The sequence below is a fragment of the Eucalyptus grandis genome, chromosome 2 (genome assembly GCF_016545825.1).
Source record: "Eucalyptus grandis isolate ANBG69807.140 chromosome 2, ASM1654582v1, whole genome shotgun sequence".
Classification (NCBI taxonomy): domain Eukaryota; kingdom Viridiplantae; phylum Streptophyta; class Magnoliopsida; order Myrtales; family Myrtaceae; genus Eucalyptus; species Eucalyptus grandis.
The window spans coordinates 18915323-18935098 of NC_052613.1; the positions used below are offsets into that span (position 1 = coordinate 18915323).

The following is a 19776-nucleotide window of genomic DNA, read 5'->3' on the forward strand; positions in this document are numbered from 1 at the left end:
TTTCTCGTAAAATGCTAATTGATTTGTGAAACAACAAGGTAGCTAGCTAGGGTTTTGTGAAGGGTTGTGTTTGAATGTCTTGAAGCAACCGATGATTATGGGGATTTATAAGTGGAGAGACGTTGGGGGAAGAGGAAGAGGAAGTAACTTGTACGAAAAATCGCGTCAATTGCCATATTTTCGAAGTGGGAAAAGGCAGTCGGCCGATTTGGTCCCAACCCCTCGAAGGTCGAATATAATTAAGAGCGATGGCTGTTACATCACGTTTTGGGAGGTCGACGATTGTGAGAAGAGATGAGAGGATGGATTAAGCAAGTGATAATCTATCGATAAAGAATGATAACTTTGACTTGTGACAAGAAATCGTAATTAAACATCTTGCTTTTAATAGTAGATTGATTTGATTCGATGCCGTTGTTAGTTTCGAAAACTTCCTAACACCAAACTACATGTTTTGGGGCCTCACAAGTATCTCCAAACCTAATTAACCAAGAACACATCAAGGGATCACTCACATTTAATTTTAGCTTAAATTTGCATATGAGTGATGTTCATAAATTGTAACCACCAAGTATAATAAGCATGATTTGAGATTAGCAATGTTGGAAAATATAGATAGAGAAAAATATAACATCGATAGGCTTCAATGAGGTGAAGAGCATGCTTTGTGACTATATATCCTTCTCCTTTATGCCTTGTGACTATATCCTTCTCTTTTATGGAAGATTATATACCAAAGTGATTGAACCCATTTGAATCTTCCTAAACCCTTCTTATGGTTCCATCTTATAAGTAATTGTTGCATGCACTACATACATGTGCAACCATAATCTAGGAAACACCGACACTTTTCTAAAGCCTTCATGTCATATCCAACATATTTTAACATCCAATCAACAAGTATTAAAATTCGACATATGGTCAACTCTCTCGACACGCTTTGACACGCAAGTTTAGAAATCCGATACGCACGGGTCAATTTTGAAAATTTTCAATAAATGAAGGATCATAATGTAAATATGATAATAAAAAAAAAAAAATAAAAATAAAAACCTAGTCTTGTCTTCTATTCCAATTCTCACTTCCCATGACTTGCGATTTTTAGTATAAATTCATTCCACGCTCTTTTTTATTATTTATTTATTTGTGAATTTGAATCAAATTAATTTGATTCAAATAATAATAAAAATGATAATTTATTATTTATATATAAAGTATACATTTAATATACAGTGTGTCATAACATGTCAAAATTCTTTATTTTTGAGAAATAACTTGTTGGTGTGTCATGTCATGTTATATCGCGTGTCGATATCGGTGTTTCCTAGCCCACAATCAATCTTTAAATTCACATAATTTCCCATCTTACCCTTCATATGTTTGGGGGAAAAGTAGCAAAAAAATTCACACAATTCTTTTTGGGAAAAAATATCTATTGCGCTTATTTTAATTCAGTCTTAAACTTTTCAATTATGTCATTTAGTCCTAAATATTTTCAAAATTTGTCAATTGAGTTTTTCTAGCAAATTTTTGCCGGAAATTGCTGATATGAATACTAGTTGTCCTCCATGGCACGGCCAACTCACATAGAAAAACTTTTACAATTTTTAAAAATTAGATTTTTTATTATTATTATTTTCCTCTTTTTTTCATTTCATGGTCATCGGCCACTAAGCAAGGGCTAGCAAACCCTCACCGACCATTAACAGGGTCATGGACCTCGCTAAGGCCTTCTTGGCCCCCCAATTGTGAGCAAGGGTGCAAAGAGGCCCTCACCAGATTTGTCTGAGGGCTTTCTAGCCTTCACCGGCCAAAATGAAGGGAAAAAAAGAAAGAAAGTAAAAAAAAAAACAAAAAAATAATAAGAAGAAAAGAAAAGAACAAAAAAATTCAAAATATTATTTCAAAATGTCCACAATAGCACCGATCATGACACGTGGGATGGGCAGCACAGACATTGACGATTTCCAATCAAAGTTGATTAGATATACTCAATTGACAAAATATGAAAAAGTATTGGTACAATTGAAATGCTTATAATTGAATTGGCACAATTACAGTAGGTTTGGAACTTTTTTTTATACTTTTCTCTATGTTTGGTGAACATTCATCTAATCGCTTATACTCTAGTTCCTGCCATATTTATCATCCATTCTAATCAAAGGAAATTTTATCTAAACATACTTTTAATTGGTGGATTACAAATTATAGATATCATTCATATATAAACTTAACTAAATATGAAAATGATGAGGTATCTGTATTGAAACCCACCAATTAAAAAAAATGGTTGGAAGAATGCATGAATTTTTAGTTTTTTTTTTTTTTTCGATTTAAGTGTCTCCAATTGTAACACCAAGCATGGTTACCGGCGCTTCTCGCATTCACTGTCTTCCCAAGTGCAAGACCATTGGTACTTGAGGACATGATGAATTTTGTAAAGGAGACATGTCTACTCTCATATGGAGCGGGTTATAGTTCACCAGTGTGCCAGTAGAATTACAAGACAATATCGAGTTCGCTAACCTCAAGCTGTAAAAACAAGAACAATGATAAGTAGTTATGGCTCAAATCAAAGAATCCGTTGGGTTGGTGAGATGGTTACCCAAGCTCCTCATCCTTTTAACAAGGACAAAAGCAGGGGCCAAAGAGAACCCTTTTCTTGTCCCATGGTATTACTTCAAATGGACTTGGGACATGATCTCTTCAGTTTAAATGAAGAATGTCATGAGATCTCATACCTGACCGAGACGAAAAAGAAAGAAGTTCGCTTTCATGGAAAACGGAGGGGAAGCCCTCAAGGAAGGCTTTCTTTCTCATTCTCTTTCCAGAAGAATGCGATACAAATAATACTATAAATGTCAAACCGTGAGAAAAACTTGAGGCCCATCTGTCTTGCCACATGACGTAAAGAAATCTTCTTACAATGACATGACTCAAAAGGGTATATGCCGATTGATATATACTTATGCCTTTATATATAGTACTCGATAATCATGTCTAGCCGGTCGGTATTTGTAATTGGTACGATGATATTGTGCAAACATCCGTGAAGAAATGAAATTAGAAACGTACACCTGAATTTAAGAGATTATAATACATGAAGAGTCAACTCGAGTACATTTCAGTTGCATCTGCAAATTGACAACAGATTATCTTATCACAAGTGCAAAATCGACGAATGATGTTATCAATGCGCAGGTATTTAATAATCTTTTTTTTCCCGTGTGTATTTTGTTCTCATCTGTGAAAGACCAATGATTTAAACGTTGAACGTTGGATAAGAACACTGTGCCAAAAACACTGTGCCAAAGTGGACTATGGCTTGTCATTGGGTGGTCAAACATGAGTAAAGCAATCCGAGAATTCAGCAGCTGATATAACAAATGGAATTAGAAGTCGACGTAAACCAACCAGTAAAAGAAGCGGGGATTGGGCTGACCATGATTTACAGAATCTAACTATGAATATTCGAAGGATAAGTTGGCACAATCTCGTTACCGTCAATAATTCTGGTAGTTACTCTAATTAGGCAATTTGTGCATCCGTTTTGCCACACGTCAATTCTATAAGAGTGAAATTTACCATTTAGAATGGATTTTACACTTAAATTCCTATCACTCCTATCACACGGACATCATGATGGACTCGTTATATCATGTCATCATTCATATGACACATATATTAGATATAGGATGATATGATGGACACACCGTGTAGTTTTTCAAATGTTCGACATGGGTCTTGAAATTTTTTTATGCTCAATATAGCTCTTAAACTTTCAAAAAATCAACCAATGTAGTTTTCGGGTAGTAATTCTAACACCATTAGCTAACTTGACCATGATTGTGTTAACTTCATGTTAGGCTTGCTATGCAAGCATCCCTGTGGCTTACATACAACTTCCACATCATATATTATAAATGGCTTGATGTTATGTGTCCGTGTGCATTTAGATAGAATTCGGCCTAATCAACGCTAACATGGCAGTTCACATGAAAAAACATATGCGACATGGCAATATTCTTAACACAATGACCATATTGAACGGAATTTTGCAAATTTGGAGATTAGATTCGATAAAAGAAAGTTTGGGACCACTTCGAATATTAAAAAGCAATTCACATCCCATGCATATCATCGTCATTCATTTAATCTACTTTAACAAGGAGACGGAATGGTAATTTTGAAATCGGTGCTTGGTCGCCGCTTTTGCTTGCTTAAGATTGAGATGAGAAGTTAGATTCTTTTCACTGCGTGGTTGACAGATTGACCTAAGCGATCAACCAGAATCTAGTATCTTTCTAATCGATCTGTAATACAAATATATGTAGCTATACCAAAAGAGATTTTGGAAAAATACCAAAAAAGCTTGGGAATATGAAATCTCGGGCAAGGAAGGGAGGAGAGAGAGATGCAAGCTCGTCACCAACTCTTGTCTAGATCTTGACGAGGGTTACTGGCCCTCGCTGTCATCATCATAGCCATTGTGAATTTGTGGGCCGCGACCTCTCACTAGGCCTCCGCCACCATTGCTTGATGTCAAAATAGGGGATGCAACCGGTGTGAGAGACATAACCTAATGGAGGGAGCAAAATTTTCAAAGTACTCAGTTGAAAGTTTGACTAATATTTGTTATCATTACGTGTAAGGAAGCACACCACAATATAAATCAAAATACAAAGGAAAAGGTGTAGGAAAACGTACTTTTGATTTTGACCGAATGAAAATGACTAAAGAGCCATCATTGGAATAAGCTTAGTGAAATTTACAAAGTTCATTTTGTGAAGTTTCATCTTGTTCAAAGACACCAACAAATAATTATGTCATTAGTGTGGATGATCATAAAATATATCTTATCTCATCATTTATTGCAAATATAATAAATAAAATACTTTTTCACAAATAATGAAGATGGTTATACAAGAAAAAAATGGCCAGATCATTCCTTGTGTTATTTTTAGTAATTGACGCTTTGGACCTATTGCGATAAAGTTGCATGGTGGTCAAGGGGGAGATGAGCCTCTTGCACCTTCCTGGCTCCGTGACTAGTTGCAACCACATCTCTCCCTCTCTCAATCTCAAAACAAAGCGAGGCATGAAGGCCATCACTTGAGATCGGGCGACCTACCAAGCTTGACAAAGATTTTGACCCTCATTGTAGTCGGGACAATGGCTTGGTCGTCATCCTCTCTCTTTCTCTCTCTTTCCTTGCCTCCCCCCCTCCAAATTTCCTTTTCTTTGCCTTTTTATAGCTTTTTTCCACGTCTTCATATTTGGTCCTTTTTTTTTTTTGTGCATAAACATATTTGGTCTTTAGTTGGTACAAACTCACGATTCACATTGACATTTCTATCTTTTTTTATATATCCCCATGGTCAACTCAAATAAACAAAATTCAGGGACCATATTAACTCTCCACAAAAGTTCAGAAACAAATGGTATCTTTACTCCCCATGAGCAATTCGATGGCAAACAACTTGAAGTATTGGTGATATTAAGCTTCTTTTATTCATTATTCACGAAACTTGTGTTTCTGTGGTTAAATTTATGTTTTTGGGATTCCTGGCTAAACAGTACCTCAAGCAAGAAACCAGACAAAAGATCCCTGCCCGGGTTGCATTGACCGGTCCATTTACGGGCCACCCGGTCTACCAGCTTCAGTTATAGCCTGGCAAACACAAATCGGCCAAGAAGCCCATGCACAAGCCTCCTAAAAACCCGAGTCCCATACAAACCCCGATCACAATAGAATTAGAAAGTGCACAGGCGAAGTCGAAAGTGAATTTACAGGGAGGGATCAGTTCATATTAGGTTAGTTCCTATCTTGAAACCTGAAACTGATATGGAACCAGAAGCCGACCCACCTGACCAGGTCAATTTAGGAACCAGTTGTGATGGTTAATAAGTTCACCTTTTCCATCCACTTAATGGCATTTTAGTAATCAAGCTTGGTAGCTACGTGAATTAGGTGAGATGGGAGAGCCACTTGGAAGACTTGTTTCAGCGGCAAAAGAAAATGGCAAACCCTTTCAGTGGTAAAGCAAAGTGCACCACGTTGCTCTAAAGTACGGATTCGATTTGCCCATCTCTCTCTTGTTTTGGGAACGTGGTTTGCAATTACCCTCAAATCCAAGATCAACTTGAACATAAGTAAAGTCAGTCAAGGACGCTAATTAGGCATATTTACTCGAGGTGGTTCATATGTGCTTAAGCGAGTAAACGGTGATGCAACAAATTACAGAAGGGACAGCTCATAAAGATTGAATCTCAATAATGAAAAAGTCAAGAGACTAGTGTCCGTTTAGGATTCAAACAATTATCTTAATCTCAACGATGGTCAGCCGAATTAACATGCCAACATAGAGCAGCACCCACGAGAACGAGATTACAAATTGCCTTACATTGAATCTTAAGTGCCCCAATCATCTTTACTTTTTAAGAGAAAAAGAATTACTTTAAAAAAAAAAAAAGACATGTCGGTCCAGTCCTATTCAAGTTGTTCAGTTCTGCACTTAGAATAGAGAGTCAAGCTGGTTATTGACAGTTCCAAATTATGGAAAATGGGGACCGCCTAGAACCATTCAGTTCCCGAATTGAAACCAAACCAATGGTTACCCCTTTTAGGGGCCAAAAATGAACTTGTTCATACTCAGTTGAAACTTTAAAGAAGCTTTCTGATGAGTATGTTTGAGTCATGTAATTTCGTGGCTATTATATGCAAGCCTTCTAACTTTTGATTGGAACTTGAATAATTTTCTTTCCACAACGACGGCCGTTAATGATTGGCCTGATTTGGACTGTAGAGCCACTTCATTGGACTCAAAAAGCTCGGACCGGCCCCTATTGGGCCGGGCTTTGTTGTTTCCAAAAGCCCACACAATGACCCACCAAGGTGCTTTCTCACAATTGGGTTGTCAAAGAAAAAAAAAACCCAAAAAAAGATGATAGATTTTGTGCTATGATTCGTGGAAAGGATCTAAACATGAAAAGGCTACAACCATTTTTCTCAGAAATACTTCTAGCAATATCATGATATGGATTTTCGTTCATGATATGGATTTTCATTATTCAAGAATTTATTTTGCTAGGTATGACTTGATCAAAAGAGCGTTTAATAAATTATAAATAGGATTCTAACGAAGTCTTCAAAGTATGAAAGAATTAGGTCGATTCGGAAAGTCAAATACACATCAACCTCATGAGATAAGTAACATCGAAGCAATAAACCGGTGGCTCAAATATATTTTATAGAACACGAGGCATTATCACTCCAGTAACTAATTGGTTTAGAAAATTGCTAAATTATAGTTATTCCATCAAGGAGTAATTATTAGGTAATTTTGTTCAACGCACTAAAATGAATGTGCATCATTAGATCCAATCGGATACGATTTTTAATCTTTCCAAATTTTTATAACACACTCAATGATCACTCGAGAGAGGCTAAAACGAGATGCCGAAAGATGGGAAACCATCTAAAGTTAACCGAAACATTTTATTAACATGTTGAGATTTATTTAATACTTTGAAAATGTAAATAAGCAAATGATTTTCTTGAAATACGTTATTTCTTAAATTTCAAAGTATCTCCACTACTTTTGGCAGCTTTAAAGACAGACTAAAATCGACCAACCAAAAAACTCGGATTAAATCTCATATATGGGACGTGCCGCTGTTTCTCCAATTCACTTGTTGCTGATGTACTCAGATCCTAAGGGGTGACATAATCTAACTTAAAAAAGAAAATAATTTCAGAAAATTTGAATCCTTGAAATAAAATTTCAGCTGCCATAAATGAAGTTGAATGATTGATGTATACCATTTGCACTGACAGATTAACCAAAAGACATTAATAAATTCATGAATTCCACTAGAAATAGATCATATCAAACATTACATTGGTCGACCCAAAATAAATAAATAAACCAATACACTGTAAAACCTACGGCAACAAATACGTACAATTGCAATCATGTGCTCATCCTAGAGCACCTGAGTCTAATACGAGAAACCCTAGATGCATTTATTTGGAAATATCCATGTGGTTGCATCGTATCATGCATATGTGCTTCTGCGTATCATCAAACTTTCTCGGCATTGCTCTCCGAGGTAGTACTGGTCGTCGAGGTGGTACTGCTTGAAGGATACCCGACTCCATTGCGCGTGCTCGGGAACAACGTGAACAGCGTGCTCGAGATCGAGCCGATCACGGTTGGCAGAACCATGATCACAGTCTTCTCCGTGTTCTCGAAAGACGGATAGAAGCACTTCACGGTGTTCGTGTCCAACAATGCCAGAATTAAGAAAATGATCACACACAAGAAAGCGTGGACGAAATCCGAAAACCGAAGCTTATACCCCGACGAGCTCGTGGAGCTACTCGAGCTCGAGCTAGGCCAGATGCCCTTGGCCGTGGCGAACCCGTAGTGGGTCGACCCATCGCTTCCCGTGTAGCTGTCGGTGAAGCAAGAGATAATACACGAAATGCCGCAAACTGCAATCAGAATGGCGCTCAGGTACTTGTTGTAAGTGTGGCACTCGCCGTTGTTGGTCAAAAGAGGGTTGAGGAATTGGAACAGGAAGACGGTCCCCGTCGGAAGGAGCTTGATGATGTTGGCTAGTCCGGTGTATGCGCTGCTGCTGCTGCTGCTGCTGCTGCTCCCGGTGGTGGTGGTGGTGCCAGTGCTGGTGCTGGTGGTGCCTGTGCCGGTGCTTTTTTGCTGAGAACTGCTTTTGGAGGACAGGGAAGAGATCTTGCTGCCCATTTTTTTGCAATGCTGACTACGTTATGAAGAATGAGCAAGCTGCCTAGGATTGGGGGAGGCATTTGAGCTTGTGTTTTGAGTCCTGAAACGACCCCAAATTAGAGTTATTTATAGACGGAGCGAAGGTGGGCGGGAGGAAGTTGCTTGTGCGGAAAATCGTATGAATCGCCGCCGTTTCAAAGTGGGAAGGTCTGGGCCGTTCCATTCTTGAGGACTTGACCGGTTTCAGCACAACCCTTCAAACGGTTGAATCATATGATGAGCTAACAGTTCTTAAAACACGTTTTGAGAGATTGACCACAGTGTGGGAAGAGAGGAGAGGCTAGAGACAGGCAAAGTGATTATCCATCACCAAACAATGATAGTTTTAGCTTGCCATAAGAAACGAGAGTCGGAATTAAAGGCCGCTTGTCATTGCAATTAAAATTTAGTTGGATATAGTTCCTTAGTTTCAAATATTTCCCAAGACTATGCATAGAAAACAGTGGTAAAAAGAACACAAAGTGTTTAGGTAAATGTGTAGAGGAAATTTCCTTAAATCATATTTCTGATTGGTGAGTTACAAATATAGATATCGTCTACTTTAATTTTAATTTTAATTTGTATGTAAGTAATATCAGTAATCTATAAATATCAATTATTATGAGCATGGTTTGAGAAAATTTCATCCAATCAGCAATAGAGGACAATGTGACAATGTAGCTTGAGAAGAGCATTGCCTCGACAGGCTTCCTTTAGGTAAATTACCAAACTGATTCAACCCATTTGAATCTTCCTAAACCCTTCTTATGGTTCTTTCTCAAAAGCAAGTTGTTGCGTGCACTATGCACATGTGAACCCACCCACAATCAATTTTTAAATTCACACAATTTCCCACGTGACTCTTCATACGTTCAGCGGATGTGCATCTACCCAATTGTATTCTAGTTCGGCCAATATTTTCTTTCATCCAAGTCCCAAAAAACTTCCCATAGCCATACTTTTAACCGGTGGATTACGAATCATGGACATCATTCACATGCAAACTTAACTAAATATAAATATGAGACAATATTCATATTTGTAACCCGCCAATCATTAAAAAAAATTGATTAGAAGAATGCATGACTCCATTAACTTTTTTGATCAAAGTGTTTTCAATTGTACCATCAAGCATGGTTAGCTCTAGTGCTTCTCGTGACCATTTGAACCTTGATTATAGAATGAATTTCGTAAGGAGACATGTTTATTCTCATGAGGAAAGAGTAGTAGTATGCTAGTGACACGGCCCACGGACAAGCATGATCCAAGATCGTCCATGAGGGACCGTGTCACGTACAAGGGGCTGCCCGGAAGCAGCGCACGAATGACCCATGAGCAGAACGAGCGGAAAGCCCATGCGTAGCCCGTGAGCGACCCCTGAGCGATGTTCGAACAGCCCGTGACGATTCGGCTGGTCGCGTGTCGATAGACCCGCAACCCCGATCTTGCTTCGACACACGCCCATGGTCCGCCCGAGGCCCGACGTGCGCGACCCATGGACTTCCCAAGGGCTCGCCGGATGCGAGACCATCGAGTAGCCTTCGAGTAGCCTCGTTGTATAGCTTGTAATGATTATACGGATTCAAAATGAACCGTTGGATCGGAGGGACGATCCACGGCCGAGATGCGACCCACTCTTGTATAAATAGGGATCCCTCTCCCACTTTGTAATCGTTCGTTCACAAGCAATATACACTCTCTTTGCCCATTCGGTTCTTGTGTTCGAGCGTGTGTGTGTGCAAGGCTGACTTGGGATCACTGATCCTAAGGCCGCGCGGTGTTTGATCGACCGAAATTGATCGACCCGTGACAAATGGTATTAGAGCCATCATTCCCAAACGAAATGGCTGATTCTCGCGCTGATGCTCCGGTCGTTCAAGGCGATGAGCGTGAAGATCGTGGGCGTTCAGCCGGGAGGGCTACCCGGTCGAAAAGGCCCGTGCTGCCTCGTGTGCGAGGGATCCGAAGAGGATCTGGAAAATCGTCCGACGGCCATAAAGGAGACCGTCACGACGCCTGTGCGTTTGTGGACGACTCCGCACTGCACCGTCGAAGGAGCGGAAGCCGGTAGGGAGGAGATCTTGGCCGAAGTGCAAGAACTCCAAGCCGGCATGGGAGAGCTCCGTGTCGAGGTGCAAGGATCCTTCATGCACGAGCTGCAGCAGCGGGATGAGACTTGGGAAGCCGCGATGGCGGCCATGCGGACAGAAATGGCGGAGATGAAGGGCAAGCTCGTGGAGCTTGAAGCAGCACGCGTGAACGGGGTGATCACCGTGCAGTCCCGTGCCGATGCACCCAAACCAAAGGAGTTCAAAGGCTCCCGGGTGGCAAAGGACATGGACAACTTCCTATGGTACATGGAACGGTACTTCCAAACCATGGGAACGACCGACGACGTGATCCGGGTGAACACCGCAGCCATGTATTTAGCTGATGATGCGCTGCTGTGGTGGAGACGTCGTTCGGACGGTAGGAATGGCGATCCTATCGTGACATGGGCTCGGTTCGTCGAGGAATTTCGGCGAACCTACTATCCCGCTTATGCGGAGGAGGAAGCCCGAGGGGAACTCAAGCGCCTAGAGCGAAGGGGCGGAGTTCGTGAATATGTGAAGCGTTTCTCGAGCCGTCGCTCCAAATCCCGTCCATGACCGAGACAGGCGTTCCACCGTTCATGGGCGGACTCAAACCTTGGGTCAAACAGAGCTAAAACGGTGCAATGCAACAGACTTCACCACAGCCACTTCTGTGGCAAAGGCCCTTGTTGAATATAGGCCGGCAACCGTCGCCAAGCCCGACTTTCGACCAAGAGAAAAGGCCACTGGTGGGGGAGATTGAGGCCGGTTCCCTCGACCAAATGCTGGCAGGCCGCCTCCGACTCCTCACAGGAATCAACCCGAGTCAAGCAACGGGAGATATCAACACAAGGTACGCACATACAAGTGCTTCTTTTGTGATGGTCCCCATATGGCTCGGGATTGCCCGAAGAGAGGAAAGTTGGCGGCCCTGTGCAAGGAGGACAAGCCGCGAGAGGAGGCGCGGTTGGGATCGTTGCGAATCCTTGGAACGATCAAGGCTTCCAAGAAGGCCAAAGAACCGAAAGGAATGATGTTCGTAGATGTGAAGATCGGAGGTACCACGATGAGCGCACTCGTGGATACCGGGGCGTCCGATCTGTTCATATCCAAAGAGGCCGCAAAGAAGCTGCATCTTCCGGTCGAGGCAAATGAGTCTGGTTGGCTCAAGACGGTGAATTCCAGGGAAGTCCCGACCAGCGGTATGGCCAAGGGCGTGGAGTTCCACTTGGGTCCTTGGACCAGCAAGGAAGATATCGAGGTAATTCCCCTTGATGACTACGACTTCATACTCGGTTTGGGATTTCTCGACCGGATCAATGCGGGTGTCATGCCCTTCGCGGATTGCATATGTATCCTGGACAAGCGGTGCCAATGCATGGTCTCGATCTACCGTGAATCGGGACGCGATAGGAAGATGTTGTCGGCCATGCAGCTATCAAAAGGGCTGAAGAAAGGCGAGGTGACCTTCTTGGCGGCATTGAAGGAGGAGGGCGCGGAGGAAAGCTCGGTGCCCGAAGAAGCATCCCGAGTCCTCGATGCCTTCCAAGACGTGATGCCGCCCGAGCTGCCCAAGAAGCTGCCTCCTCGGGAGAGAGGTCGACCATTGGATCGAGCTGGTACCCGATGCTCGACCACCGGCCATGGCTCCCTATCGCATGGCCCCGCCCGAGTTGGAGGAGCTGAGGAAATAGCTCAAAGAGCTGTTGGATGCTGGATATGTTCGGCCATCCAAGGCCCCGTTCGGTGCCCCGGTCTTGTTCCAAAAGAAGCATGACGGATCCCTCCGTATGTGTATTGATTACCGGGCATTGAACAAGCTGACCGTCAAGAATAAGTACCCGATTCCCCTTATTGCTGACTTGTTTGATCAGCTCGGAGAAGCCCATTGGTTCTCCAAACTCGACCTTCGATCGGGATATTATCAAGTGCGGATTGCTGAGGGGGATGAGCCGAAGACAGCATGTGTGACCCGCTATGGATCATACGAGTTCCTTGTCATGCCATTCGGCTTGACCAATGCGCCGGCTACGTTCTGCACACTCATGAACAAGGTACTGCATCCGTTCCTTGATCGGTTCGTTGTAGTGTATCTTGATGATATAGTGATATATAGCCGGACGCTTGAGGAGCATGTTGAACATTTGAGCCGAGTTTTTCGGACCCTCCGAGAAAACGACTTGTATGTGAAACGGGAGAAATGTGCCTTTGCACAAAAAGAAATTCCGTTCCTAGGGCACATCGTTGGGGGCGGACGTGTGCAGATGGATGCGGCCAAGATCCGTGCCATTGTTGATTGGGAACCACCGACTAAGGTGACGGAGTTGAGATCCTTCCTTGGTCTCACGAACTACTATCGGCGCTTCATCCAGGGATATTCGAGCCTCACCGTGCCACTCACGGACATGCTGAAGAAGGAAAGGTCGTGGGAGTGGATGGATCGGTGTCAATAGGTGTTTGATCGGTTGAAGCGAACCATGACCGAGGAGCCGGTTCTTATGCTGCCCGACTTCTCCAAACCATATGAGGTAGAGACCGATGCCTCTGATTTTGCCATCGGCGGTGTCTTAATGTAGGAGGGCCATCCGGTGGCCTTCGAATCCCGAAAGTTGAATGATGCCGAGCGACGATACACGGTCCAAGAGAAGGAGATGACCGCGGTGGTGCACTGCCTTCGCACATGGAGGCACTATATCTTGGGGTCCCGGTTCGTCGTGAGGACCGACAATGTGGCTACGAGCTACTTCCAAACCCAGAAGAAGCTCAGCCCGAAACAAGCTCGGTGGCAAGACTTCCTGGCCGAGTTTCATTATGTGCTGGAGTATAAGCCCAGAAAGTCCAATTCCGTGGCCGACGCCTTAAGCAGGAAGTTCGAATTGGCCAACGTGGTGAGCAGGCCCGATTGTCCTTGGGTTGATCGTATCAGGGAGGGGCTGAAGCATGATCAAACAGCCCAAGCCCTCCTTGGATACGCCCAAAAGGGCTTGACGAGGAGATTTTGGCTTGAGGACGACCTCCTCTACACCAAAGGACGGCGACTCTATGTGCCGCTCCACGGGAAACTTCGGAGGGAAATCCTAAAAGAGTGCCATGACTCCAAATGGGCGGGACATCCGGGAATCCACCGCACCATGGCGCTTGTTGAAGATCAATACTACTGGCCGCACATGAGGGATGATGTGGAGACATATGTGCGGACATGTCTTGTTTGCCAGCAAGACAAGATAGAGCAACGGCCTACCGCGGGACTCCTTGAACCGTTGCCTATCCCGGAACGTCCATGGGAGAGTGTTTCCTTGGACTTCATTGTGAATTTGCCCAAATCCGAAGGGTGTCGGGCCCTCATGGTTGTGGTAGATCGCCTCTCCAAATACGCGACGTTCGTGCCAACCACAATGGAATGCCCAGCCGAGGAAGCTGCCAAGCTGTTCCTCAAGCACGTCGTCAAATATTGGGGCGTTCCACGCACGATCGTGAGTGATCGCGACCCTTGGTTTACCGGACGGCTTTGGACCGAACTCTTCAAGTTGTTGGGGACGAGTCTCAATCTTTCCACCAGCATGCATCCGCAGACCGACGGACAAACCGAGCGAGTGAACGGATTGCTGGAGATCTATCTTCGGCACTATGTGAGCAACACGCAAGCGAATTGGGCACGGCTGATCGACGTGGCCCAATTTTCTTACAACTTGCAACGGAGCGAGTCCACGAACCAAAGCCCGTTCGAAATCGTGACCGGGCAGCAGCCACTCACGCCAAGCGCAATCGCTTCGGGATATCAAGGAAGCAGCCCAGCCGCATATAAGCTCGCTAAGGAATGGGGCGAACACGTGGACTTGGCCCGGGCGTGCCTGGATAGGGCCGCGAAACGCACGAAGAAATGGGCTGACAAAAAGTGACGGCATGTGGAGTTTCAGGTCGGGGACTTGGTGCTAGTCAAGTTGCACCTCGTCCTTCGGTACAAAAACGTGAATAAAGGGCTGATCCGTCGCTCTGAAGGCCCTTTTCGAGTGATACAACGGATCAGAAAGGTGGCGTACAAGCTGGACTTACCGCCCAAGCTCAGACTCCACCCCGTGTTCCATGTGAGCATGTTGAAGCCGTTTCACGTGGACGAGGATGATCCGGATCGGGGCACATCGCAGCGAGCGCCCCTTGGGGTGAAGACCTCCTATGATCGGGATGTTGAGTGTATCCCGCGGATCGGATCATACGGAAGAAATATCGGGCACCAAGGAAGGAATACCTCATCCAGTGGAGAGGCCTTCCTGAGAGTGAAGCAAGCTGGGAACCCTCCGAGGCTCTGTGGGAATTCAAGGGGCACATAGAAGCCTTCCATGCCACGGATGCGACGAGGGCGTCACCAGATTAGGTGGGGGAGAATGACACGGCCCACGGACAAGCATGATCCAAGATTGTACGTGAGGGACCGTGTCACATACAAGGGGCTGCCCGGAAGCAGCCCACGAACGACCCATGAGCAGAACGAGCGGAAAGCCCATGCGCAGCCCGTGAGCGACCCCTGAGCGATGTTCGAACAGCCCGTGACGATTCGGCTGGTCGCGTGTCAAATGGACCTGCAACCCCGATCTTGCTTCTGACACACGCCCATGGTCTGCCCGAGGCCTGACGTGCGCGACCCATGGACTTCCCAAGGGCCTGCCGGATGCAGACCATCGAGTAGCCTTCGAGTAGCCTGTTGTATAGCTTGTAATGATTATACGGATTCAAAATGAACCGTTGGATCGGAGGGACGATCCACGGCCGAGATGCGACCCACTCTTGTATAAATAGGGATCCCTCTCCCACTTTGTAATCAGTTCGTTCACAAGCAATATACACTCTCTTTGCCCATTCGGTTCTTGTGTTCGAGCGTGTGTGTGTGCAAGGCTGACTTGGGATCACTGATCCTAAGGCCGCGCGGTGTTTGATCGACCGAAATTGATCGACCCGTGACAAGTTGCTAGCATGCTCCAGCTCGATATTTAGCTTGTTATCCTCGGAATTGAGAATGATGCTAAATAGTCAAAAATTTCACGGGATTGCTAAGGTGTCTTGCTGCTCCTCATCCTTTCAACAAGGACAAAAAGAAGGGCCCAAAAAGAACCTTTTCTAATGTCCCATGGTGGACTGGCGACATGATCTCTTTCGTTGAAATGGAATTGTGACCTAATCCTCTTGTTCAAATGATTAATATTGTTAGATCTTATCCCTGACCAAGAAGGAAGAGAAATGGGTTTGCTTTCATCATCCTTGCCAAAAGAAAATGAGATCAACAATATAAACGTGAGAAAAACTAGTTGGCCATCATTCTTGCCAAATGACGGATAAAGAAATCGTCTTATCTACTCTTTCAAAACTGGCGTTATGAAATCTATAAGCCCCTGAACCAAATCTTGATAATCACGTCTAATCGGTCCGGTACTTATAGTTATTATAACAAAATTGTATTGTGCGGAGACTCATCTAGCCCGTTATCTACATATAAATTTGCAACAAAATCTTGAAATTTGTCAGTCCATTAGGCGCAACGTAGGATGATGATCCCATGGTGAACAGGTCGCATGGTAACCTGCAACGTCCGTGAAGAACCTAAACTAAAAAACATAGGTTATCATTTGAATGTTCAAGTCTGGTAAGTGCGTGTAAAAGATTAGAACACTTTGTGCCAAAATTGGAGTCAGCTCGCATCATTGGGCCGTCGAATGGGGGTCAAATCAATTGAAGATTTTAGCACGTGGGATTGATTGGACCTAAACCTACCAGTTTAATGAAGTAGGGGAAACATTTCAAAGGCTTGAGGGGTAGGTTCTTGTGTCAATTGAGGAGGACCGAGAAGTTATGAGAATCGGTAACCACCGGAACCATCTAACTCTCCGATTGAAACTAGACCGATGGTCATCCCTTTTAGGGACCGGAGATGAACTCATCCATATTCGGTTGAAACTTCAAATAAGTTTTCCGATGAGTATGCTCAAGTCATGTAATTTCACGACTAGTATATGCTAGCCTCGTAACTCAGTATAGATTAAAACGAGTTGGGATGCACAATGCTTTTTATCGAAACTTTGTATGATTTTTTTTTCACAAAGACGGCCGTCGATGATTGGCCCGACTTGGACTATCAAGCCACTTCATCGGACTCAAAAGCTCGGGCCAACCCCTATTGGGCCGGACTTTAATGTTACCGAAAGCCCAAGCAATGGACCCACCAAGGTGCAAACAAGCCCAAAAAGAGACGATAGTATTTGGGCTATTATTCGCATAAAGGATCCACAAGTGAAAAAGGCTACAATCATTTTACCAATATCATGATAAAGGTTTTCTTTTCGAGAATTTATTTTGGGCAAAATTTCAAATAAGAGCTTGAAATGCCTTCATTTTCTCAAATAAATGTCTAAAGTGGACACTATTTCAAATAATTACTCAAAATACCCTCATTTTCTCCAATAATAGCCTAAACTGGATCGTATTTCAAATAAGAGCCCAAAAACCCATATCAATGTCAAAAAAGAGCCTAAACTTATCAAATGTAAATGGTAATTTCGTCTTTTAAAATTTTTAATTTCTTTTCTTTTTCTTTCTTTCTTTTGCTTTTAAATTTTCATTAAAAAAAAAAAGAGGAAAATATAGGCGGGAGGGAACCCTCCCGCTTCTAGTCACCACCCCATCTTTGGTGGGGCAAGCTTGTCGACCAAAGGTGAGGGCCAGCAAGCCCATGCCAGAAGCGAGAGAACAACCCTCGCCTAGTGCCCCCAAACTTGGGGTGAAGTCTAAAGGCGCTAGGCAAGGGCCACCAAGCCTATGCAAGGGTCGCCACCCTCTCCCATTTCTAGCAAAGATCTACTGGCCTCGCCTTTGGTTGACAAGATCCTGGTTGGCAAGGGTTGCTAACCCTCGCCCAAGTGCCAGCAACCCCATCGACCTTTATCGTTGCCCCACTAGCAATGGGGCAGCAACCACAAGCAAGAGTGCTCCCTCCCACCTATGTTTTTCCTCTCTTTTTTTGTTTTATTTTTAAATTTTTTAATCTAACTTAATTTAAATTTAACTTGTGTTTTAACAAAATTATCCCTAATTGATTGGAATATTTTGTCAATCAGTAAGGCTAGGCTCTTATTTGAAATAAGCATAACCACTTCAAGCCCTACTTTGGAACTAATATCATCACTTCAATCCCTTATTTAAAACAAAGTCTACTTCAAGCCCTTGTTCGAAAAAATTAGACCACTTCGGGCCCTTGTTTGGAGTTTTCCCTTTTCCTTGCTAAGTATTGTAGTGAAGTCTCCAACGTATGAAAGAATTGGGTCGATTCAGAAAGTCAAGTACACATCAACCTCATGATATATGTAAGATAGAAGTGAAAGACAAACTAGAGGCTCAAATATATTTTATACAGCACGAGACACCTAATTGATTTTAGATAAACTTGTTCGACGCGCTAAAATAAATGTGCATCATCAAATCCCATCAGATGCAATTCCTAATATTCCCAAAATTTCTATAATGCACTCAACTATCTCTCGAGAGAGAGGCTGAAACAAAACGCCCAAAGATGTGAACCATCTAAAGTCAACTGAAAATTTTCGTTAACGTGTTGAGATTAATTTAATTCTTTGAAAATTTAAATAAGCAAATGATTTTATTGAAATACGTTATTTGTTAAATTTCAAAGTATCTCCACTATTTTTGGCAGTTTTATACACCGATCTATTCTTTTAAAACTTACGTATTGAACAAAGGCTTATTTTGCTAATTCACTCGTCATTGATGTGCTCAGATCTGAAAGAGTAACATTATCTAACACATAAAATGAAAATAAATTCAGAAAAATTGAATCCTTGAAATAAAAGTTTAGCTGCCACAAATGAAGTTGAATATGATTGATATATACAACTCGTGCTGATAGACTAACCAAAAGACATTAATAAATTAATGAATTCCATTACAATTCTACTACAAATAGACCAGATCAACCAATACATTGTTCAACCCAAAGAAAAAGAAAAATACATTGTAAGACCTACGGCAACAAATACGTACAATTGCAATCATGCGCTCATCCTAGAGCACATGAGTCTAATATGAGAAACCCTATATGCATTCATTTGGAAATATGGGTGTGGATGCATTGTATAATGCTTATGTGCTTCTGCGTATCATCAAACTTTCTCGGCATTGCTCTCCGAGGTAGTACTGGTCGTCGAGGTGGTACTGCTTGAGGGATACCCGACTCCGTTGCGCGTGCTCGGGAACAACGTGAACAGCGTGCTCGAGATCGAGCCGATCACCGTTGGCAGAACCATGATCACAGTCTTCTCTGTGTTCTCGAAAGACGGATAGAAGCACTTCACGGTGTTCGTGTCCAACAACGCCAGAATTAAGAAAATGATCACACACAAGAAAGCGTGGACAAAATCCGAAAACCGAAGCTTATACCCCGACGAGCTCGTGGAGCTACTCGAGCTCGAGCTAGGCCAGATGCCCTTGGCCGTGGCGAACCCGTAGTGGGTCGACCCATCGCTTCCCGTGTAGCTGTCGGTGAAGCAAGAGATAATACACGAAATGCCGCAAACTGCAATCAGAATGGCGCTCAGGTACTTGTTGTAAGTGTGGCACTCGCCGTTGTTGGTCAAAAGAGGGTTGAGGAATTGGAACAGGAAGACGGTCCCCGTCGGAAGGAGCTTGATGATGTTGGCTAGTCCGGTGTATGCGCTGCTGCTGCTGCTGCTGCTGCTGCTGGTGCCGGTGCTGGTGATGGTGCCGGTGCTGGTGCTGGCGGTGCCTGTGCCGTTGCTGGTGCTGGTGGTGCCTGTGCCGGTGCTTTTTTGCTGAGAACTGCTTTTGGAGGACAGGGAAGAGATCTTGCTGCCCATTTTTTTTACAATGCTGACTACGTTATGAAGAATGAGCAA

The 19776-nt window shown here is 43.5% G+C and overlaps 2 protein-coding genes across 2 annotated transcripts; both read right to left on the reverse strand.

Annotated features, from left to right (window-relative positions):
- Positions 1-8044: 8044 nt before the first annotated feature.
- On the reverse strand, positions 8045-10286 carry LOC104434703 (protein DMP2). The gene is made up of 2 exons (XM_039306848.1): positions 10087-10286; positions 8045-8658 (listed from the first exon to the last, which is right to left on the reverse strand). Exons 1-2 carry the CDS (start codon positions 10284-10286, stop codon positions 8085-8087), a joined length of 774 nt encoding a protein of 257 aa, XP_039162782.1. The 3' UTR covers positions 8045-8084.
- An 8465-nt stretch (positions 10287-18751) lies between these two features.
- Positions 18752-19776, reverse strand: LOC120290149 (protein DMP2-like). The gene has a single exon (XM_039305850.1). The coding sequence runs from the start codon at positions 19735-19737 to the stop codon at positions 19024-19026; it is 714 nt and encodes a 237-aa protein (XP_039161784.1). The 5' UTR covers positions 19738-19776; the 3' UTR covers positions 18752-19023.

Coding starts and splice junctions, on each gene's coding strand:
- LOC104434703 (XM_039306848.1), bottom strand. CDS start 10,286: ATGGGTCGCGCACGTCGGGCCTCGGGCGGACCATGGGCGTGTGTCGAA. Junction 8,659..10,086: donor CTGCTTCCGGGCAGCCCCTT/GTACGTGACACG, acceptor CACCGGGAGCAG/CAGCAGCAGCAGCAGCAGCA.
- LOC120290149 (XM_039305850.1), bottom strand. CDS start 19,737: ATGGGCAGCAAGATCTCTTCCCTGTCCTCCAAAAGCAGTTCTCAGCAA.